The sequence below is a fragment of the Symsagittifera roscoffensis genome, chromosome 10 (genome assembly GCF_963678635.1).
Source record: "Symsagittifera roscoffensis chromosome 10, txSymRosc1.1, whole genome shotgun sequence".
Lineage (NCBI taxonomy): Eukaryota > Metazoa > Xenacoelomorpha > Acoela > Convolutidae > Symsagittifera > Symsagittifera roscoffensis.
This window is the reverse complement of record NC_087071.1, coordinates 15381799-15404704: the sequence shown is the minus strand read 5'-3', so window position 1 is coordinate 15404704 and position 22906 is coordinate 15381799. Positions and strand designations below refer to the sequence as shown.

Below are 22906 nucleotides of genomic sequence, written 5' to 3'. Positions count from 1 at the left end.
AAGGCAAGGCAAGGCAAGACAAGGCAAGACAAGGCAAGGCAAGACAAGACAAGACAAGACAAGACAAGGTAATACAAGTCCAGGCAATGTTAGAAAAGGCAAGGCAAGGCAAGGCAAGACAAGGCAAGGCAAGGCAAGGCAAGGCAAAGCAAGGCAAGGCAAGGCAAGGCAAGGCAAGGCAAGGCAAGGCAAGGCAAGGCTAGGCGAGGCGAGGCGAGGCGAGGCGAGGCGAGGCGAGGCGAGGCGAGGCGAGGCAAGGCAAGGCTAGGCGAGGCGAGGCAAGGCAAGGCTAGGCGAGGCGAGGCAAGGCAAGGCAAGGCAAGGAAATGCAAAGTAAGTTAATTCAAGGCAATGCAAGGAAAACAAGACAAGATACGATATCGCAAGGGAAGGCGAGGCAAGGGAGGCAATGCGAGACGAACAAGGCAAGGCAAGACAATGCAAGGCAAGGCAAGGCAAGGCAAGGCAAGGCAAGGCAAGGCAAGACAAGGCAAGGCAAGGCAAGACGAGGCAAGGCAAGGCAAGGCAAGGCAAGGCAAGGCAAGGCAAGGCAAAGCAAGGCAAGGCATTGCAAGGCAAGGCAAGGCAAAGCAAAGCAAGGCAAGGCAAGGCAAGGCAAGGCAAGGCAAGACAAGGCAAGGTAAGGCAAGACAAGACAAGACAAGGCAAGGCAAGGCAAGGCAAGGCAAGGCAAGGCAAGGCAAGGCAAGGCAAGGCAAGGCAAGGCAAGGCAAGACAAGACAAGGTAATACAAGGCAAAGGCAAAGGCAAGGCAAGGCAAGGCAAGGCAAGGCAAGGCTAGGCGAGGCGAGGCGAGGCGAGGCGAGGCGAGGCGAGGCAAGGCAAGGCTAGGCGAGGCGAGGCAAGGCAAGGCTAGGCGAGGCGAGGCAAGGCAAGGCAAGGCAAGGAAATGCAAAGTAAGTTAATTCAAGGCAATGCAAGGAAAACAAGACAAGATACGATATCGCAAGGGAAGGCGAGGCAAGGGAGGCAATGCGAGACGAACAAGGCAAGGCAAGACAATGCAAGGCAAGGCAAGGCAAGGCAAGGCAAGGCAAGGCAAGGCAAGGCAAGACGAGGCAAGGCAAGGCAAGGCAAGGCAAGGCAAGGCAAGGCAAGGCAAAGCAAGGCAAGGCATTGCAAGGCAAGGCAAAGCAAAGCAAGGCAAGGCAAGGCAAGGCAAGGCAAGGCAAGGCAAGACAAGGCAAGGTAAGGCAAGACAAGACAAGGCAAGGCAAGGCAAGGCAAGGCAAGGCAAGGCAAGGCAAGACAAGACAAGACAAGGTAATACAAGGCAAAGGCAAAGGCAAGGCAAGGCAAGGCAAGACAAGGTAATACAAGGCAAGGCAAGGCAAGGCAAGGCAAGGCAAGGCAAGGCAAGGCAAGGCAAGGCAAGGCAAGGCAAGGCAAGGCAAGGCAAGGCAAGGCAAGGCAAGGCAAGGCAAGGCAAGGCAAGGCAAGGCAAGGCAGGCAAGGCAAGGCAAGGCAAGGCAAGGCAAGGCAAGGCAAGGCAAGGCAAGGCAAGGCAAGGCAAGGCAAGGCAAGACAAGGTAATACAAGGCAAGGGAAGGCAATGCAAGGCAAGACCAGTCAAGGCAGGGAAGACAAGTCAAGATGAGGTATGGCAAGAGAAGGCAAGTCAAGGGAAGGCAAGGCAAGGCAAGGCAAGGCAAGGCAAGGCAAGGCAAGGCAAGGCAAGGCAAGGTAAGGCAAGGCAAGGCAAGGCAAGACAAGGCAAGACAAGGCAAGGCAAGACAAGACAAGACAAGACAAGACAAGGTAATACAAGTCCAGGCAATGTTAGAAAAGGCAAGGCAAGGCAAGGCAAGACAAGGCAAGGCAAGGCAAGGCAAGGCAAAGCAAGGCAAGGCAAGGCAAGGCAAGGCAAGGCAAGGCAAGGCAAGGCAAGGCAAGGCAAGGCAATGCAAGGCTAGGCGAGGCGAGGCGAGGCGAGGCGAGGCGAGGCGAGGCGAGGCAAGGCAAGGCTAGGCGAGGCGAGGCAAGGCAAGGCTAGGCGAGGCGAGGCAAGGCAAGGCAAGGCAAGGAAATGCAAAGTAAGTTAATTCAAGGCAATGCAAGGAAAACAAGACAAGATACGATATCGCAAGGGAAGGCGAGGCAAGGGAGGCAATGCGAGACGAACAAGGCAAGGCAAGACAATGCAAGGCAAGGCAAGGCAAGGCAAGGCAAGACAAGGCAAGGCAAGGCAAGACGAGGCAAGGCAAGGCAAGGCAAGGCAAGGCAAGGCAAGGCAAGGCAAAGCAAGGCAAGGCATTGCAAGGCAAGGCAAGGCAAAGCAAAGCAAGGCAAGGCAAGGCAAGGCAAGGCAAGGCAAGACAAGGCAAGGTAAGGCAAGACAAGACAAGACAAGGCAAGGCAAGGCAAGGCAAGGCAAGGCAAGGCAAGGCAAGGCAAGGCAAGGCAAGGCAAGACAAGACAAGGTAATACAAGGCAAAGGCAAAGGCAAGGCAAGGCAAGGCAAGACAAGGTAATACAAGGCAAGGCAAGGCAAGGCAAGGCAAGGCAAGGCAAGGCAAGGCAAGGCAAGGCAAGGCAAGGCAAGGCAAGGCAAGGCAAGGCAAGGCAAGGCAAGGCAAGGCAAGGCAAGGCAAGGCAAGGCAAGGCAAGGCAAGGCAAGGCAAGACAAGGTAATACAAGTCAAGGCAAGGTTAGAAAAGGCAAGGCAGGGCAAGGCAAGGCATGGCATGGCATGGCATGGCAAGGCAAGGCATTGCAAGGCAAGGCAAGACAAGGTGATACAAGTCCAGGCAAGGTTAGAAAAGGCAAGGCAAGGCAAGGCAAGGCAAGACGAGGCAAGGCAAGACAAGGCAAGGCAAGGCAAGGCAAGGCAAGGCAAGGCAAGGCAAGGCAAGGCAAGGCAAGGCAAGGCAAGGCAAGGCAAGGCAAGGCAAGGCAAGGCAAGGCAAGGCAAGGCAAGGCATGGCAAGGCAAGGCAAGGTAGGACAAGGCAAGGCAAGGCTAGGCGAGGCGAGGCAAGGCAAGGCAAGGCAAGGAAATGCAAAGTAAGTTAATTCAAGGCAATGCAAGGAAAACAAGACAAGATACGATATCGCAAGGGAAGGCGAGGCAAGGGAGGTAATGCGAGACGAACAAGGCAAGGCAAGACAATGCAAGGCAAGGCAAGGCAAGGCAAGGCAAGGCAAGGCAAGGCAAGACGAGGCAAGGCAAGGCAAGGCAAGGCAAGGCAAGGCAAAGCAAGGCAAGGCATTGCAAGGCAAGGCAAGGCAAAGCAAAGCAAGGCAAGGCAAGGCAAGGCAAGGCAAGACAAGGCAAGGTAAGGCAAGACAAGACAAGGCAAGGCAAGGCAAGGCAAGGCAAGGCAAGACAAGACAAGGTAATACAAGGCAAAGGCAAGGCAAGGCAAGGCAAGGCAAGACAAGGTAATACAAGGCAAGGCAAGGCAAGGCAAGGCAAGGCAAGGCAAGGCAAGGCAAGGCAAGGCAAGGCAAGGCAAGGCAAGGCAAGACAAGGCAAGGCAAGGCAAGATAAGGCAAGGCAAGGCAAGGCAAGGCAAGGCAAGGCAAGGCAAGGCAAGGCAAGGCAAGACAAGGCAATGTTAGAAAAGGCAAGGCAGGGCAAGGCAAGGCAAGGCATGGCATGGCATGGCATGGCATGGCATGGCATGGCATGGCAAGGCAAGGCATTGCAAGGCAAGACAAGACAAGGCGATACAAGTCCAGGCAAGGTTAGAAAAGGCAAGGCAAGGCAAGGCAAGGCAAGGCAAGGCAAGACGAGGCAAGGCAAGGCAAGGCAAGGCAAGGCAAGGCAAGGCAAGGTAAGGCAAGGCAAGGCAAGGCAAGGCAAGGCAAGGCAAGGCAAGGCAAGGCATGGCAAGGCAAGGTAGGGCAAGGCAAGGCAAGGCTAGGCGAGGCGAGGCAAGGCAAGGCAAGGCAAGGAAATGCAAAGTAAGTTAATTCAAGGCAATGCAAGGAAAACAAGACAAGATACGATATCGCAAGGGAAGGCGAGGCAAGGCAGGCAATGCGAGACGAACAAGGCAAGGCAAGGCAATGCAAGGCAAGGCAAGGCAAGGCAAGGCAAGGCAAGGTAAGGCAAGGCAAGGCAAGGCAAGGCAAGGCAAGGCAAGGCAAGGCAAGACGAGGCAAGGCAAGGCAAGGCAAGGCAAGGCAAGGCAAAGCAAAGCAAGGCAAGGCAATGCAAGGCAAGGCAAGGCAAAACAAGGCAAGGCAAGGCAAGGCAAGGCAAGACAAGGCAAGGCAAGGCAAGACAAGACAAGGCAAGGCAAGGCAAGACAAGACAAGGTAATACAAGTCAAGGCAAGGTTAGAAAAGGCAAGGCAAGGCAAGGCAAGGCAAGGCAAGGCAAGGCAAGGCAAGGCAGGGCAGGGCAGGGCAAGGCAAGGCAAGGCAAGGCAAGGCAAGGCAAGACAAGACAAGGCAAGGCAAGGCAATACAATGCAAGGGAAGGCAAGGCAAGCCAAGCCAAGACAAGGCAAGGCAAGGCAAGGTAAGGCAAGGCAATACAAGGCAAGGGAAGGCAAGGCAAGCCAAGCCAAGGCAAGCCAAGACAAGTCAAGTCAAGGCAAGGCAAGGCAACGCAAACCAAGACACGGCAAGCCAATACAAGGCAATACAAGGCAAGGGAAGGCAATGCAAGGCAAGACCAGTCAAGGCAGGGAAGACAAGTCAATGCAAGGAAAACAATGCAAGGACCGTTTCGGCAATGCAAGGAAAACAAGACAAGATACGGTATCGCAAGGGAAGGCGAGGCAAGGGAGGCAATGCGAGACGAACAAGGCAAGGCAAGGAAAGGCAAGGCAAGGCAAGGCAAGGCAAGTCAAGGCAAGCCAAGGCAAGGCAAGACGAGGCAAGGCAAGGCAAGGCAAGGCAAGGCAAGGCAAGGCAAAGCAAGGCAAGGTAAGGCAAGGCAAGGCAAGGCAAGGCAAGGCAAGGCAAGGCAAGGCAAGGCAAAGCAAGGCAAGGCACGGCAAGGCAAGGCAAGACAAGGCAAGGCAAGGCAAAGTAAGTTAACTCAAGGCAATGCAAGAAAAACAAGACAAGATACGGTATCGCAAGGGAAGGCGAGGCAAGGGAGGCAATCCGAGACGAACAAGTCAAGGCAAGGCAAGGCAAGGCAAGACAAGGCAAGGCAAGGTAAGGCAAGGCAAGGCAAGGCAAGGCAAGGCAAGGCAAGGCAAGATAAGGTAATACAAGTCAAGGCAAGGTTAGAAAACGCAAGGCAAGGCAAGGCAAGGCAAGGCAAGGCAAGGCAAGGCAAGGCAAGGCAAGGCAAGGCAAGGCAAGGTAAGCCAAGGCAAGGCAAGGCAAGGCAAGGCAAGGCAAGGCAAGGCAAGGCAAGGCAAGGCAAGGCAAGGCAAGGCAAGGCAAGGCAAGGCAAGGCAAGGCAAGGCAAGGCAAGGCAAGGCAAGGCAAGGCAAGGCAAGGCAAGGCAAGTCAAGGCAAGGCAAGGCAAGGCAAGGCAAGGCAAGACAAGGCAAGGCAAGGCAAAGCAAAGCAAGGCAAGGCAAGGCATGGCATGGCATGGCATGGCAAGGCAATGCAAGGCAAGGCAAGGCAAGGCAATACAAGACGAGGCAAGGCAAGGCACGACAAGGCAAGGTAGGGCAAGGCAAGGCAAGGCAAGGCAATGCAAGGAAAACAAGACAAGATACGGTATCGCAAGGGAAGGCAAAGCAAGACAAGGCAAGGCATGGCAAGGCAAGGCAAGGCAAGGCAAGGCAAGGCAAGGCAAGGCAAGGCAAGGCAAGGCAACGCAAGGCAATGCAGGGAAAACAAGACAAGATACGGTATCGCAAGGGAAGGCGAGGCAAGGGAGGCAATGCGAGACGAACAAGGCAAGGCAAGGCAAGGCAAGGCAAGGCAAGGCAAGGCAAGGCAAGGCAAGGCAAGGCAAGGTAAGGCAAGGCAAGGCAAGGCAAGGCAAGGCAAAGCAAGGCAAGGCAAGGCAAGGCAAGGCAAGGCAAGGCAAGGCAAGGCATGGCCCGCCGAACCCCGCCAAACCAAGGCAAGGCAAAGCAAGGCAAGGCAAGGCAAGACCCGACAAACCAAGGCAAAGCAAGCCAAGCAAGGCAAGGCAAGGCAATGCAATGCAAGGCAAGGCAAGGCAAGGCAAGGCAAGGCAAGGCAAGGCAGGGCAAGGCAAGGCAAGGCAAGGCAAGGCAAGACAAGGTAATACAATTCAAGGCAAGGTTAGAAAAGGCAAGGCAAGGCAAGGCAAGGCAAGGCAAGGCAAGGCAAGGCAAGGCAAGGCAAGGCAAGGCAAGGCAAGGCAAGGCAAGGCAAGGCAAGGCAAGGCAAGGCAAGGCAAGGCAAGGCATGGCATGGCATGGCATGACATGGCATGGCATGGCATGGCATGGCAAGGAAAGGCAAGGCAAGGTAGGGCAAGGCAAGGCAAGGCTAGGCCAGGCGAGGCGAGGCGAGGCAAGGCAAGGCAAGGCAAGGCAAGGCAAGGCAAGGCAAGGCAAGGCAAGGCAAGGCAAGGCAAGCCAAGCAAGGCAAGCCAATGCAAGGCAAGGCAAGTCAAGGCACGGCAAGAAAAGGCAAGACATAGCAAGGCAAACCAAGCCAAGCCCCGCCAAACCAAGGCAAAACAAGCCAAGCAAGGCAAGGCAAGGCAAGGCAAGGCAAGGCAAGGCAAGACAAGACAAGACAAGACAAGACAAGACAAGACAAGACAAGACAAGACAAGACAAGACAAGACAAGACAAGACAAGGCAAAGCAAGGCAATGCATGGCATGGCAAGACAAGGTAATAGAAGTCAAGGCAAGGTTAGAAAAGGCAAGGCAAGGCAAGGCATGGCATGGCATGGCATGGCATGGCATGACATGGCAAGGAAAGGCAAGGCAAGGTAGGGCAAGGCAAGGCAATGCTAGGCGAGGCGAGGCAAGGCGAGGCGAGGTGAGGCAAGGCAAGGCAAGGCAAGGCAAGGCAAGGCAAGGCAAGGCAAGGCAAGGCAAGGCAAGGCAAGGCAAGGCAAGGCAAGCCAAGCCAAGCCAAGCCAAGCCAAAGCAAGGCAAGGCAAGTCAAGGCAAGGCAAGAAAAGGCAAGGCATAGCAAGGCAAGCCAAGCCAAGCCCCGCCAAACCAAGGCAAAGCAAGCCAAGCAAGGCAATGCAAGGCAAGGCAAGGCAAGGCAAGGCAAGGCAAGACAAGGTAATACAAGTCAAGGCAAGGTTAGAAAAGGCAAGGCAAGGCAAGGCAAGGCAAGGCAAGGCAAGGCAAGGCAAGGCAAGGCAAGGCAAGGCAAGGCAAGGCAAGGCAAGGCAAGGCAAGGCAAGGCAAGGCAAGGCAAGGCAAGGTAAGGTAATACAAGTCAAGGCAAGGTTAGAAAAGGCAAGGCAAGGCAGGGCAAGGCAAGGCAAGGCAAGGCAAGGCAAGGCAAGGCAAGGCAAGGCAAGGCAAGGCAAGGCAAGGCAAGTCAAGTCAAGGCAAGGCAAGGCAAGGCAAGGCAAGGCAAGACAAGGCAAGGCAAGGCAAGGTAAGGCAAGGCAATACAAGGCGAGGCAAGGCAAGGCAAGGCAAGGCAAGACAAGGCAAGGTAGGGCAAGGCAAGGCAAGGCAAGGCAAGGCAAGGCAATGTAAGGAAAACAAGACAAGATACGGTATCGCAAGGGAAGGCAAAGCAAGACAAGGCAAGGCATGGCATGGCATGACATGGCATGGCATGGCATGGTATGGCATGGCATGGCAAGGCAAGGCAAGGCAAGGCAAGGCAAGGCAACGCAAGGCAATGCAAGGAAAACAAGACAAGATACGGTATCGCAAGGGAAGGAGGGGCAAGACAAGGCAAGGCATGGCATGGCATGGCATGGCATGACATGGCATGGCATGGCATGGCATGGCATGGCATGGTATGGCATGGCATGGCAAGGCAAGGCAAGGCAAGGCAAGGCAAGGCAACGCAAGGCAATGCAAGGAAAACAAGACAAGATACGGTATCGCAAGGGAAGGCGAGGCAAGGGAGGCAATGCGAGACGAACAAGGCAAGACAAGACAAGACAAGACAAGACAAGACAAGGCAAGGCAAGGCAAGATAAGGTAATACAAGTCAAGGCAAGGTTAGAAAAGGCAAGGCAAGGCAAGGCAAGGCAAGGCAAGGCAAGGCAAGGCAAGGCAAGGCAAGGCAAGGCAAGGCAAGGCAAGGCAAGGCAAGGCAAGGCAAGGCATGGCCCGCCGAACCCCGCCAAACCAAGGCAAGGCAAAGCAAGGCAAAACAAGGCAAGCCCCGATAAACCAAGGCAAAGCAAGCCAAGCAAGGCAAGACAAGGCAAGGCGAAGCAAGGCAAGGCAATGAAAGGCAAGGCAAGGCAAGGCAAGGCAAGGCAAGGCAAGGCAAGGCAAGGCAAGGCAAGGCAAGGCAAGGCAAGGCAAGGCAAGGCAAGGCAAGGCAAGGCAAGGCAAGGCAAGACAAGATAATACAAGTCAAGGCAAGGTTAGAAAAGGCAAGGCAAGGCAAGGCAAGGCAAGGCAAGGCAAGGCAAGGCAAGGCAAGGCAAGACAAGACAAGACAAGACAAGACAAGGCAAGGCAAGGCAAGATAAGGTATTACAAGTCAAGGCAAGGTTAGAAAAGGCAAGGCAAGGCAAGGCAAGGCAAGGCAAGGCAAGGCAAGGCAAGGCGAGGCAAGGCAAGGCAAGGCAAGGCAAGTCAAGGCAAGGCAAGGCAAGGCAAGGCAAGGCAAGACAAGGCAAGGCAAGGCAAAGCAAGGCAAGGCAAGGCATGGCATGGCATGGCATGGCATGGCATGGCATGGCATGGCAAGGCAAGGCAAGGCAAGGCAAGGCAAGGCAAGGCAATACAAGGCGAGGCAAGGCAAGGCAAGACAAGGCAAGGTAGGGCAAGGCAATGCAAGGAAAACAAGACAAGATACGGTATCGCAAGGGAAGGCAAAGCAAGACAAGGCAAGGCAAGGCATGGCATGGCATGGCATGGCATGGCATGGCATGGCAAGGCAAGGCAAGGCAAGGCAAGGCAAGGCAAGGCAAGGCAACGCAAGGCAATGCAAGGAAAACAAGATAAGATACGGTATCGCAAGGGAAGGCGAGGCAAGGGAGGCAATGCGAGACGAACAAGGCAAGGCAAGGCAAGGCAAGGAAAGGCAAGGCAAGGCAAGGCAAGGCAAGGCAAGGCAAGGCAAGGCAAGGCAAGGCAAGGCAAGGCAAGGCAAGGCAAGGCAAGGCAAGGCAAGGCAAGGCAAGGCAAGGCAAGGCAAGGCAAGGCAAGGCAAGGCAAGGCAAGGCAAGGCAAGGCAAGGCAAGGCAAGGCAAGGCAAGGCAAGGCAAGGCAAGGCAAGGCAAGGCAAGGCAAGGCAAGGCAAGGCAAGGCAAGGCAAGGCAAGGCAAGGCAAGGCAAGGCAAGGCAAGGCAAGGCAAGGCAAGGCAAGGCAAGGCAAGACAAGGCAAGGCAAGGCAAGGCAAGGCAAGGCAAGGCAAGGCAAAGCAAGGCAAGGCAAGGCAAGGCATGGCCCGCCGAACCCCGCCAAACCAAGGCAAGGCAAAGCAAGGCAAGGCAAGGCAAGCCCCGCCAAACCAAGGCAAAGCAAACCAAGCAAGGCAAGGCAAGGCAAGGCAAGACAAGGCAAGGCAAGGCAAAGCAAGGCAAGGCAAGGCAAGGCAAGGCAAGGCAAGGCAAGGCAAGGCAAGGCAAGGCAAGGCAAGGCAAGGCAAGGCAAGGCAAGGCAAGGCAAGGCAAGGCAAGGCAAGGCAAGGCAAGGCAAGGCGAGGCAAGGCAAGCCAAGGCAAGGCAAGGCAAGGCAAGGCAAGGCCAGCAAGGCAAGACAAACTAAGGTAAATTAAGGTAAGGCAAGGAAAACAAGGCAAGAAACGGTATGGCAAGGGAAGGCAAGGTATGGTAAGGCAATGTGAGACCAATAAAGCAAGAAATGCAAGGCAAGGCAAGGCGAGGCAAGGCACGGCACGGCAAGACAAGGCAAGGGAAGGCACGAAACGGCAAGACAACGCAAGGAAAGGCATTGTAAGGCAAGGCAAGGCAAGGCAAGGCAAGGCAAGGCAAGGCAAGGCAAGGCAAGTCAAGGCAAGGCAAGGCAAGGCAAGGCAAGGCAAGGCAAGGCAAGGCAAGACAAGGCAAGGCAAGGCAAAGCAAGGCAAGGCAAGGCAAGGCAAGGCATGGCATGGCATGGCATGGCATGGCATGGCATGGCATGGCATGGCAAGGCAAGGCAAGGCAAGGCAAGGCAAGGCAAGGCAAGGCAATGCAAGGCAAGGCAAGGCAAGGCAAGGCAAGGCAAGGCAAGGTAAGGTAAGGCAAGGCAAGGCAAGGCAAGGCAAGGCAAGGCAAGGCAAGGCAAGGCAAGGCAAGGCAAGGCAAGACAAGACAAGACAAGGCAAGGCAAGGCAAGGCAAGGCAAGGCAAGGCAAAGCAAGGCAAGGCAAGGCAAGGCAAGGCATGGCCCGCCGAACCCCGCCAAACCAAGGCAAGGCAAAGCAAGGCAAGGCACGGCAAGCCCCGCCAAACCAAGGCAAAGCAAACCAAGCAAGGCAAGGCAAGGCAAGGCAAGGCAAGGCAAGACAAGGCAAGGCAAGGCAAAGCAAGGCAAGGCAAGGCAAGGCAAGGCAAGGCAAGGCAAGGCAAGGCAAGGCAAGGCAAGGCAAGGCATGGCATGGCAGAACAAGGTAATACAAGTCAAGGCAAGGTTAGAAAAGGCAAGTCAAGGCAAGGCAAGGCAAGACGAGGCAAGGCAAGGCAAGGCAAGGCAAGGCAAGGCAAGGCAAGGCAAGGCAAGGCAAGGCAAGGCAAGGCAAGGCAAGGCAAGGCAGGGCAAGGCAAGGCAAGGCAAGGCAAGGCAAGGCGAAGCAAGGCAAGGCAAGGCACTGAAAGGCAAGGCAAGGCAAGGCAAGGCAAGGCAAGGCAAGGCAAGGCAAGGCAAGGCAAGGCAAGGCAAGGCAAGGCAAGGCAAGGCAAGGCAAGGCAATGCAAGGCAAGGCACGGCAAGGCAAGGCACGGCAAGGCAAGGCAAGGCAAGGCAAGGCAAGGCAAGGCAAGACAAGGCAAGGCAAGGCAAGGTAAGGCAAGACAAGACAAGATAATACAAGTCAAGGCAAGGTTAGAAAAGGCAAGGCCAGGCAAGGCAAGGCAATGCGAGACAAGACAAGACAAGGCAAGGCAAGGCAAGGCAAGATAGGGTAATACAAGTCAAGGCAAGGTTAGAAAAGGCAAGGCAAGTCAAGGCAAGGCAAGGCTAGGCAAGGCAAGGCAAGGCAAGGCAAGACAAGGCAAAGCAAGGCAAGGCAAAGCAAGGCAAGGCAAGGCATGGCATGGCAAGGCAAGCCAAAGCAAGGCAAGGCAACTTAGGGCAAGGCAAGGCAAGGCTAGGCGAGGCGAGGTGAGGCAAGGCAAGGCAAGGCAAGGCAAGCCAAGCCAAGCCAAGCCAAGCCAAACCAAAGCAAGGCAAGGCAAGGCAAGGCAAGGCAAGGCAAGAAAAGGCAAGGCATAGCAAGGCAAGCCAAGCCAAGCCCCGCCAAACCAAGGCAAAGCAAGCCAAGTCAATGCAAGGCAAGCGAGGCGAGGCCAGGCCAGGCAAAGTAAGTTAATTCAAGGCAATGCAAGGAAAACAAGACAAGATACGGTATCGCAAGGGAAGGCGAGGCGAGGAAGGCAATGCGAGACGAACAAGGCAAGGCAAGGCAAGGCAAGGCAAGGCAAGGCAAGGCAAGGCAAGACAAGGCAAGGTAATACAAGTCAAGGCAAGGTTAGAAAAGGCAAGACAAGACAAAGCAAGGCAAGGCAAAGCAAGGCAAGGCAAGGCATGGCATGGCATGGCATGGCATGGCAAGGCAAGCCAAAGCAAGGCAAGGCAAGTTAGGGCAAGGCAAGGCTAGGCGAGGCGAGGTGAGGCAAGGCAAGGCAAGGCAAGGCAAGGCAAGCCAAGGCAAGGCAAGGCAAGGCAAGGCAAGGCAAGGCAAGGCCAGCAAGGCAAGACAAACTAAGGTAATTTAAGGTAAGGCAAGGAAAACAAGGCAAGAAACGGTATGGCAAGGGAAGGCAAGGTATGGTAAGGCAATGTGAGACCAATAAAGCAAGAAATGCAAGGCAAGGCAAGGCGAGGCAAGGCACGGCACGGCAAGACAAGGCAAGGGAAGGCACGAAACGGCAAGACAACGCAAGGAAAGGCATTGTAAGGCAAGGCAAGGCAAGGCAAGGCAAGGCAAGGCAAGGCAAGGCAAGGCAAGGCAAGTCAAGGCAAGGCAAGGCAAGGCAAGGCAAGGCAAGACAAGGCAAGGCAAGGCAAAGCAAGGCAAGGCAAGGCAAGGCATGGCATGGCATGGCATGGCATGGCATGGCATGGCAAGGCAAGGCAAGGCAAGGCAAGGCAAGGCAAGGCAAGGCAAGGCAAGGCAAGGCAAGGCAAGGCAAGGCAAGGCAAGGCAAGGCAAGGCAAGGCAAGGCAAGGCAAGGCAATGCAAGGCAAGGCAAGGCAAGGCAAGGCAAGGCAAGGTAAGGTAAGGTAAGGCAAGGCAAGGCAAGGCAAGGCAAGGCAAGGCAAGACAAGACAAGACAAGGCAAGGCAAGGCAAGGCAAGGCAAGGCAAGGCAAGGCAAGGCAAGGCAAGGCAAGGCAAGGCAAGGCAAGGCAAGGCAAGGCAAAGCAAGGCAAGGCAAGGCAAGGCAAGGCATGGCCCGCCGAACCCCGCCAAACCAAGGCAAGGCAAAGCAAGGCAAGGCACGGCAAGCCCCGCCAAACCAAGGCAAAGCAAACCAAGCAAGGCAAGGCAAGGCAAGGCAAGGCAAGGCAAGGCAAGACAAGGCAAGGCAAGGCAAAGCAAGGCAAGGCAAGGCAAGGCAAGGCAAGGCAAGGCAAGGCAAGGCAAGGCAAGGCAAGGCAAGGCAAGGCAAGGCAAGGCAAGGCAAGGCAAGGCATGGCATGGCAGAACAAGGTAATACAAGTCAAGGCAAGGTTAGAAAAGGCAAGTCAAGGCAAGGCAAGGCAAGACGAGGCAAGGCAAGGCAAGGCAAGGCAAGGCAAGGCAAGGCAAGGCAGGGCAAGGCAAGGCAAGGCAAGGCAAGGCAAGGCAAGGCAAGGCAAGGCGAAGCAAGGCAAGGCAAGGCACTGAAAGGCAAGGCAAGGCAAGGCAAGGCAAGGCAAGGCAAGGCAAGGCAAGGCAAGGCAAGGCAAGGCAAGGCAAGGCAAGGCAAGGCAAGGCAAGGCAAGGCAAGGCAAGGTAAGGCAAGGCAAGGCAAGGCAAGGCAAGGCAAGGCAAGGCAATGCAAGGCAAGGCACGGCAAGGCAAGGCAAGGCAAGGCAAGGCAAGGCATGGCTTGGCATGGCATGGCATGGCATGGCAAGGCAAGCCAAAGCAAGGCAAGGCAAGTTAGGGCAAGGCAAGGCAAGGCTAGGCGAGGCGAGGTGAGGCAAGGCAAGGCAAGGCAAGGCAAGGCAAGCCAAGGCAAGGCAAGGCAAGGCAAGGCAAGGCAAGGCCAGCAAGGCAAGACAAACTAAGGTAAATTAAGGTAAGGCAAGGAAAACAAGGCAAGAAACGGTATGGCAAGGGAAGGCAAGGTATGGTAAGGCAATGTGAGACCAATAAAGCAAGAAATGCAAGGCAAGGCAAGGCGAGGCAAGGCACGGCACGGCAAGACAAGGCAAGGGAAGGCACGAAACGGCAAGACAACGCAAGGAAAGGCATTGTAAGGCAAGGCAAGGCAAGGCAAGGCAAGGCAAGGCAAGGCAAGGCAAGGCAAGGCAAGTCAAGGCAAGGCAAGGCAAGGCAAGGCAAGGCAAGACAAGGCAAGGCAAGGCAAAGCAAGACAAGGCAAGGCATGGCATGGCATGGCATGGCATGGCAAGGCAAGGCAAGGCAAGGCAAGGCAAGGCAAGGCAAGGCAAGGCAAGGCAAGGCAAGGCAAGGCAAGGCAAGGCAAGGCAAGGCAAGGCAAGGCAAGGCAAGGCAATGCAAGGCAAGGCAAGGCAAGGCAAGGCAAGGTAAGGTAAGGTAAGGCAAGGCAAGGCAAGGCAAGGCAAGGCAAGGCAAGGCAAGACAAGACAAGACAAGGCAAGGCAAGGCAAGGCAAGGCAAGGCAAGGCAAGGCAAGGCAAGGCAAGGCAAGGCAAGGCAAGGCAAGGCAAGGCAAGGCAAGGCATGGCCCGCCGAACCCCGCCAAACCAAGGCAAGGCAAAGCAAGGCAAGGCACGGCAAGCCCCGCCAAACCAAGGCAAAGCAAACCAAGCAAGGCAAGGCAAGGCAAGGCAAGGCAAGGCAAGACAAGGCAAGGCAAGGCAAAGCAAGGCAAGGCAAGGCAAGGCAAGGCAAGGCAAGGCAAGGCAAGGCAAGGCAAGGCAAGGCAAGGCAAGGCAAGGCAAGGCAAGGCAAGGCAAGGCAAGGCATGGCATGGCAGAACAAGGTAATACAAGTCAAGGCAAGGTTAGAAAAGGCAAGTCAAGGCAAGGCAAGGCAAGACGAGGCAAGGCAAGGCAAGGCAAGGCAAGGCAAGGCAAGGCAAGGCAAGGCAAGGCAAGGCAGGGCAAGGCAAGGCAAGGCAAGGCAAGGCAAGGCAAGGCAAGGCAAGGCAAGGCAAGGCGAAGCAAGGCAAGGCAAGGCACTGAAAGGCAAGGCAAGGCAAGGCAAGGCAAGGCAAGGCAAGGCAAGGCAAGGCAAGGCAAGGCAAGGCAAGGCAATGCAAGGCAAGGCACGGCAAGGCAAGGCAAGGCAAGGCAAGGCAAGGCAAGGCAAGGCAAGGCAAGACAAGGCAAGGCAAGGCAAGGTAAGGCAAGACAAGACAAGATAATACAAGTCAAGGCAAGGTTAGAAAAGGCAAGGCCAGGCAAGGCAAGGCAATGCGAGACAAGACAAGACAAGGCAAGGCAAGGCAAGGCAAGATAGGGTAATACAAGTCAAGGCAAGGTTAGAAAAGGCAAGGCAAGTCAAGGCAAGGCAAGGCTAGGCAAGGCAAGGCAAGGCAAGGCAAGACAAGGCAAAGCAAGGCAAGGCAAAGCAAGGCAAGGCAAGGCAAGGCATGGCATGGCAAGGCAAGCCAAAGCAAGGCAAGGCAACTTAGGGCAAGGCAAGGCAAGGCTAGGCGAGGCGAGGTGAGGCAAGGCAAGGCAAGGCAAGGCAAGGCAAGGCAAGCCAAGCCAAGCCAAGCCAAGCCAAACCAAAGCAAGGCAAGGCAAGGCAAGGCAAGGCAAGAAAAGGCAAGGCATAGCAAGGCAAGCCAAGCCAAGCCCCGCCAAACCAAGGCAAAGCAAGCCAAGTCAAGGCAAGGCAAGCGAGGCGAGGCCAGGCCAGGCAAAGTAAGTTAATTCAAGGCAATGCAAGGAAAACAAGACAAGATACGGTATCGCAAGGGAAGGCGAGGCGAGGAAGGCAATGCGAGACGAACAAGGCAAGGCAAGGCAAGGCAAGGCAAGGCAAGGCAAGGCAAGACAAGGCAAGGTAATACAAGTCAAGGCAAGGTTAGAAAAGGCAAGACAAGACAAAGCAAGGCAAGGCAAAGCAAGGCAAGGCAAGGCATGGCATGGCATGGCATGTCAAGGCAAGCCAAAGCAAGGCAAGGCAAGTTAGGGCAAGGCAAGGCAAGGCTAGGCGAGGCGAGGTGAGGCAAGGCAAGGCAAGGCAAGGCAAGCCAAGCCAAGCCAAGCCAAGCCAAGCCAAGCCAAGCCAAGCCAAGCCAAGCCAAAGCAAGGCAAGGCAAGTCAAAACAAGGCAAGAAAAGGCAAGGCATAGCAAGGAAAGCCAAGCCAAGCCCCGCCAAACCAAGGCAAAGCAAGCCAAGTCAAGGCAAAGCAAGCGAGGCGAGGCCAGGCCAGGCAAACTAAGTTAATTCAAGGCAATGCAAGGAAAACAAGACAAGATACGGTATCGCAAGGGAAGGCAAGGCGAGGAAGGCAATGCGAGACGAACAAGGCAAGGCAAGGCAAGGCAAGGCAAGGCAAGGCAAGGCAAGGCAAGGCAAGGCAAGGCAAGGCAAGGCAAGGTAAGGCAAGGCAAGGCAAGGCAAGGTAAGGCAAGGCAAGGCAAGGCAAGGCAAGGCAAGACGAGGCAAGGCAAGGCAAGGCAAGGCAAGGCAAGGCAAGGCAAGGCAAGGCAAGGCAAGGCAAGGCAAGGCAAGGCAAGGCAAGGCAAGGCAAGGCAAGGCAAGGCAAGGCAAGGCAAGGCAAGGCAAGGCAAGGCAAGGCAAGGCAAGGCAAGGCAAGGCAAGGAAAGGCAAGGCAAGGCAAGGCAAGGCAAGGCAAGGCAAGGCAAGGCAAGGCAAGGCAAGGCAAGGCAAGGCAAGGCAAGGCAAGGCAAGGCAAGGCAAGGCAAGGCAAGGCAAGGCAAGGCAAGGCAAGGCAAGGCAAGGCAAGGCAAGGCAAGGCAAGGCAAGGCAAGGCAACGCAAGGCAAGGCAAGGCAAGGCAAGGCAAGGCAAGGCAAGGCAAGGCAAGGCAAGGCAAGGCAAGACAAAACAAGGCAAGGCAACGCAACGCAAGGCAAGGCAGGGCATGGCATGGCACGGCAAGGCAAGGCAAGGCAAGGCAAGGCAAGGCAAGGCAAGGCAAGGCAAGGCAAGGCAAGGTAAGGTAGGGCAAGGCAAGGCAAGGCAAGGCAAGGCAAGGCAAGGCAAGGTAAGGTAGGGCAAGGCAAGGCAAGGCAAGGCAAGGCAAGGCTAGGCTAGGCGAGGCGAGGCGAGGCGAGGCGAGGTGAGGCAAGGCAAGGCAACGCAAGGCAAGGCAAGCCAAGCCAAGCCAAAGCAAGGCAAGGCAAGTCAAGGCAAGGCAAGAAAAGGCAAGGCATAGCAAGGCAAGCCAAGCCAAGCCAAGCCCCGCCAAATCAAGGCAAAACAAGCCAAGTCAAGGCAAGGCAAGCGAGGCAAGCGAGGCGAGGCCAGGCCAGGCCAGGCCAGTCCAGGCCAGGCAAATTAAGTTAATTCAAGGCAATGCAAGGAAAATAAGACAAGATACGGTATCGCAAGGGAAGGCAAGGAAAGGCAAGGCAAGGCAAGGCAAGGCAAGGCAAGGCAAGGCAAGGCAAGGCAAGGCAAGGCAAGGCAAGGCAAGGCAAGGCAAGGCAAGGCAAGGCAAGGCAAGGCAATTCAAGGCAAGGCAAGGCAAGACAAGACAAGGCAAGGCAAGGCATGGCATGGCAAGGCAAGGCAAGGCAAGGTAGGGCAAGGCAAGGCAAGGCAAGGCAAGGCAAGGCAAGGCAAGGCAAGGCAAATCAAGGCAAGGCAAGGCAAGGCAAGGCAAGGCAAGGCAAGGCAAGGCAAGGCAAGGCAAGGCAAGGCAAGGCAAGGCAAGGCAATTCAAGGCAATGCAAGGCAAAGCAAGACAAGACAAGGCAATGCAAGGAAAATAAGACAAGATACGGTATCGCAAGGGAAGGCGAGGCAAGGGAGGCAATGCGAGACGAACAAGGCAAGGCAAGGCAAGGCAAGGCAAGGCAAGGCAAGGCAAGGCAAGGCAAGGCAAGGCAAGGCAAGGCAAGTCAAGGCAAGGCAAGGCAAGGCAAGGCAAGGCAAAGCAAGGCAAGGAAAGGCAAGGCAAGGCAAGGTAAGGCAAGGCAATTCAAGGCAAGGCAAGGCAAGGCAAGACAAGACAAGGCAAGGCAAGGCAAGGCAAGGCAAGGCAAGGCAAGGCAAGACAAGACAAGACAAGGCAAGGCAAGGCAAGGCAAGGAAGGCAAGACAAGACAAGACAAGACAAGACAAGGCAAGGCAAGGCAAAGCAAGGCAAGGCAAGGCATGGCATGGCAAGGCAAGGCAAGGCAAGGCAAGGTAGGGCAAGGCAAGGCAAGGCTATTCGAGGCGAGGCGAGGCAAGGCAAGGCAAGGCAAAGTAAGTTAATTCAAGGCAATGCAAGGAAAACAAGACAAGATACGGTATCGCAAGGGAAGGCGAGGCAAGGCAGGCACTGCGAGACGAACAAGGCAAGGCAAGGCAAGGCAAGGCAAGGCAAGGCTAGGCAAGGCAAGACGAGGCAAGGCAAGGCAAGCCAAATCAAGGCAAGGCAATGCAATGCAATGCAAAGCAAGGCAAGGCAAGGCAAGGCAAGGCAAGGCAAGGCAAGGCAATGCAAGGCAATGCAAAGCAAGGCGAGGCAAGGCAAGACAAGGCAAGGCAAGGCAAGGCAAGGCAAGGCAAGGCAAGACAAGGTAATACAAGTCAAGGCAAGGTTAGAAAAGGCAAGGCAAGGCAAGACAAGGCGAAGCAAGGCAAGGCAAGGCAAGGCAAGGCAAGGCAAGGCAAGGCAAGGCAAGGCAAGGCAAGGCAAGGCAAGTCAAGGCGAGGCAAAGCAAAGCAAGGCAAGGCAATGCAAGGCAAGGCAAGGCAAGGTAAGGCAAGGCAAGGCAAGGCAAGGCAAGGCAAGGCAAGGCAAGGCAAGGCAAGGCAAGGCAAGGCAAGGCAAGGCAAGGCAAGGCAAGGCAAGGCAAGGCAAGGCAAGGCAAGGCAAGGCAAGGCAAGGCAAGGCAAGGCAAGGCAAGGCAAGGCAAGGCAAGGCAAGGCAAGGCAAGGCAATGCAAGGCAAGGCAGGGCAAGGCAAGAAAAGACAAGACAAGACAAGACAAGACAAGACAAGACAAGACAAGACAAGACAAGACAAGACAAGACAATACAAGACAAGACAAGACAAGACAAGACAAGACAAGACAAGACAAGACAAGACAAGACAAGACAAGACAAGACAAGGCAAGACAAGGCAAGGCACAGCAAGGCAAGGTAAGGCAAGGCATGGCATGGCAAGGCAAGGCAAGGCAAGGTAGGGCAAGGCAAGGCAAGGCTTGTCGAGGCGAGGCGAGGCGAGGCAAGGCAAGGCAAGGCAAAGTAAGTTAATTCAAGGCAATGCAAGGAAAACAAGACAAGATACGGTATCGCAAGGGAAGGCGAGGCCAGGCAGGCACTGCGAGACGAACAAGGCAAGGCAAGGCAAGGCTAGGCAAGGCAAGACGAGACAAGGCAAGGCAAATCAAGGCAAGGCAATGCAATGCAATGCAAGGCAAGGCAAGGCAAGGCAATGCAAGGCAATGCAAAGCAAGGCGAGGCAAGGCAAGACAAGGCAAGGCAAGGCAAGGCAAGGCAAGGCAAGGCAAGGCAAGACAAGGTAATACAAGTCAAGGCAAGGTTAGAAAAGGCAAGGCAAGGCAAGGCAAGGCAGAGCAAGGCAAGGCAAGGCAAGGCAAGGCAAGGCAAGGCAAGGCAAGGCAAGGCAAGGCAAGGCAAGTCAAGGCAAGGCAAGGCAAGGCAAAGCAAAGCAAGGCAAGGCAAGGCAAGGCAAGGCAAGGCAAGGCAAGGCAAGGCAAGGCAAGGCAAGGCAAGGCAAGGCAAGACAAGACAAGACAAGACAAGACAAGACAAGACAAGACAAGACAAGACAAGACAAGACAAGACAAGACAAGACAAGACAAGACAAGACAAGACAAGACAAGACAAGACAAGACAAGACAAGACAAGACAAGACAAGACAAGACAAGACAAGACAAGACAAGACAAGGCAAGGCAAGGCAAGGCAAGGCAAGGCAAGGCACAGCAAGGCAAGGTAAGGCAAGGCAAGGCAAGGCAAGGCAAGGCAGGCAAGGCAAGCAAGGCAAGGCAAGGCAAGGCAAGGCAAGGCATGGCATGGCAAGGCAAGGCAAGGCAAGGCTAGCCGAGGCGAGGCGAGGCAAGGCAAGGCAAGCCAAGCCAAGCCAAGGCAAGGCAAGTCAAGACAAGGCAAGCCAAGCCCCGCTAAAGCAAGGCAAAGCGAGCCAAGTCAAGGCAAGGCAAGTCGAGGCGAAGCGAGGCGAGGCCAGGCCAGGCAAGGCAAAGTAAGTTAATTCAAGGCAATGCAAGGAAAACAAGACAAGATACGGTATCGCAAGGGAAGGCGAGGCAAGGGAGGCAATGCGAGACGAACAAGGCAAGGCAAGGCAAGGCAAGGCAATGCAAGGCAAGGCAAGGCAAGGCAGGGCAAGGCAAGGCAAGGCAAGGCAAGGCAAGGCAAGGCAAGGCAAGGCAAGGCAAGGCAAGGCAAGGCAAGGCAAGGCAAGGCAAGGCAAGACGAGGCAAGGCAAGGCAAGGCAACGCAACGCAAGGCAAGGCAAGGCAAAGCAAGGCAAGGCAAGGCAAGGCAAGGCAAGGCAAGGCAAGGCAAGGCAAGGCAAGGCAAGGCAAGGCAAGGCAAGGCAAGGCAAGGCAAGGCAAGGCAAGGCAAGGCTATGCAATGCAAGGCAAGGCAAGGCAAGGCAAGGCAAGGCAAAACAATGCAAGGCAAGGCAAGCCAAGCCAAGGCAAGGCAAGTCAAGACAAGGCAAGCCAAGTCCCGCCAAACCAAGGCAAAGCGAGCCAAGTCAAGGCAAGGCAAGTCGAGGCGAGGCGAGGCGAGGCCAGGCCAGGTCAGACCAGGCCAGTCCAGGCAAGGCAAAGTAAGTTAAGTCAAGGCAATGCAAGGAAAACAAGACAAGATACGGTATCGCAAGGGAAGGCGAGGCAAGGGAGGCAATGCGAGACGAACAAGGCAAGGCAAGGCAAGGCAAGGCAAGGCAAGGCAAGGCAATGCAAGGCAAGGCAAGGCAAGACGATGCAAGGCAAGGCAAGGCAACGCAAGGCAAGGCAAGGCAAAGCAAGGCAAGGCAAGGCATGGCAAGGCAAGGCAAGGCAAGGCAAGGCAAGGCAAGGCAAGACAAGACAAGACAAGGCAAGGCAAGGCAAAGCAAGGCACGGCAAGGCAAGGCAAGGCAAGGCATGGCAAGGCAAGGCAATGTAGGGCAAGGCAAGGCAAGGCAAGGCAAGACAAGGCAAGACAAGGCAAGGCAAGGCAAGGCAAGCCAAGCCAAGCCAAGCCAAGGCAAGGCAAGGCAAGGCAAGGCAAGGCAAGACAAGGCAAGACAAGACAAGACAAGACAAGATAAGGCAAGGCAAAGCAAGGCAAGGCAAGGCATGGCAAGGCAAGGCAAGTCAAGTCAAGGCAAGGCAAGTCAAGGCAAGGCAAGGCAAGGCTAAGCAAGGCAAGGCAAGGCCAGGCAAGGCAAGAAAAAGCAAGGCAAGGCAAGTCAAGGCAAGGCAAGGCAAGGCTAAGCAAGGCAAGGCAAGGCCAGGCAAGGCAAGACAAGGTAATACGAGTCAAGGCAAGGTTAAAAAAGGCAAGGCAAGGCAAGGCAAAGCAAGGCAAAGCAAGGCAAGGTAAACCAAGGCCCGGTACGACGAGGCAAGACAAGGCAGGGCAAAACAAATCAAGGCAAGGCAAAACAAGACAAGTCAAGACAAAACAAGACAAGGCAATGCAAGGCAATGCAAAGCAAGACAAGACAATGCAAGGCAAAGCAAATCAAGGCAGCACAAACCAAGGCTAGTCTTGGCAAGACAATGCAAGACAAGGCAAGACAAGGCAAGGCAAGAAGAAAAAGCAAACGGTAAAGTAATGCACGGCAAGGCAACGCAAGGCAAGGCAAGACCAGGCAAGGAGAGGCAAGGTAGGCCAAGTCCCGGTACGACAAGGAAAAGGCAGGGAAAAGTAGGGTAAGGCAATGCACGACAAAGCAAGACCAGGTAAGCCCAAGGCCCGGTACGATAAGGCAAGACAAGGCAAGACAAGGCAGGGCAAGACAAAGCAAGGCAAGGCAGATCAAGGCAAGGCAAGGCAAGGAAGACAAAGCAAGTTACTGTAAAGCAATGCACGGCAAGGCAAGGCAAGGCAAGGCAAGGCAAGGCAAGACAAGACAAGACAAGACAAGACAAGGCAAGACAAGGCAAGGCAAGGCAAGGCAAGGCAAGGCAAGGCAAGGCAAGGCAAGGCATGGCAAGGCAAAGCAAGGCAAGGCAAGATAAACCAAGGCCTGGTACGAGAAGGCAAGACAAGGCAGGGCAAAACAAATCAAGGCAAGGCAAAACAAGACAAGTCAAGACGAAACAAGACAAGGCAATGCAAAGCAATGCAAAGCAAGACAAGACAATGCAAGGAAAAGCAAATCAAGGCAGCACAAACCAAGGCTAGGCTTGGCAAGACAATGCAAGACAAGGCAGGCAAGAAAAAAAATCGCTAAAGTAATGCACGGCAAGGCAACGCAACGCAAGGCAAGACCAGGCAAGGCGATGCAAGATAAGCCAAGTCCCGGTACGACAAGGCAAGACAAGGCAAGACAAGGCAGGGCAAGACAAAGCAAGGCAAGGCAAGACACGGCAAGGCACAGTAAAGCAATGCAGGCAAGGCAAGGCACTGTAAGCCAAGGCCCGGTACGACAAGGCAAGACAAGGCTGGGCAAGACAAACCAGGGCAACGCAAATCAACTCAATGCATGGCAAGACCAGGCAAGGCGATGCAAGATAAGCCAAGTCCCGGTACGACAAGGCAAGGTAAGGCAAGGCAAGGCAAGGCAAGGCAAGGTAAGGCAAGGCAAGGCAAGGCAAGGCAAGGCAAGGCAAGGCAAGGCAAGGCAAGGCAAGGCAAGGCAAGGTAAGGTAAGGCAAGGCAAGGCAAGGCAAGGCAAGGCAAGGCAAGGCAAGGCAAGGCAAGGCAAGGCAAGGCAAGGCAAGGCAAGGCATGGCAAGGCAAGGCAAGGCAAGGCAAGGCAAGACAAGGCAAGGCAAGGCAAGGCAAGGCAAGGCAAAGCAAGGCACGGCAAGGCAAGGCAAGGCAAGGCATGGCAAGGCAAGGCAAGGCAATGTAGGGCAAGGCAAGGCAAGGCAAGGCAAGGCAAGACAAGGCAAGGCAAGGCAAGGCAAAGCAAGGCAAGGCAAGGCAAGGCAAGACAAGGTAATACGTGCCAAGGCAAGGTTAGAAAAGGCAAGTCAAGGCAAGGCAAGGCAAGGCAAGGCAAGGCAAGGCAAGCCAAGCCAAGCCAAGCCAAGCCAAGCCAAGCCAAGGCAAGGCAAGGCAAGGCAAGGCAAGGCAAGGCAAGGCAAGGCAAGACAAGACAAGACAAGATAAGGCAAGGCAAAGCAAGGGAAGGCAAGACATGGCAAGGCAAGGCAAGTCAAGTCAAGGCAAGTCAAGGCA

At 55.3% G+C, this 22906-nt stretch overlaps 1 protein-coding gene across 1 annotated transcript in view; it reads left to right on the top strand.

The window, feature by feature from the left end:
• The window catches only part of LOC134854990 (ribosome-binding protein 1-like), a 35060-nt gene extending 14715 nt beyond the window's left edge, over positions 1 to 20345 (top strand). The window contains exons 5-6 of the mRNA XM_063871370.1: positions 15123 to 15251; positions 20222 to 20345. Coding sequence (XP_063727440.1) covers positions 15123 to 15251; positions 20222 to 20345 — 253 coding nt within the window. The remainder of the gene's footprint in view (positions 1 to 15122; positions 15252 to 20221) is intronic.
• The last annotated feature ends 2561 nt before the right edge of the window (positions 20346 to 22906 follow it).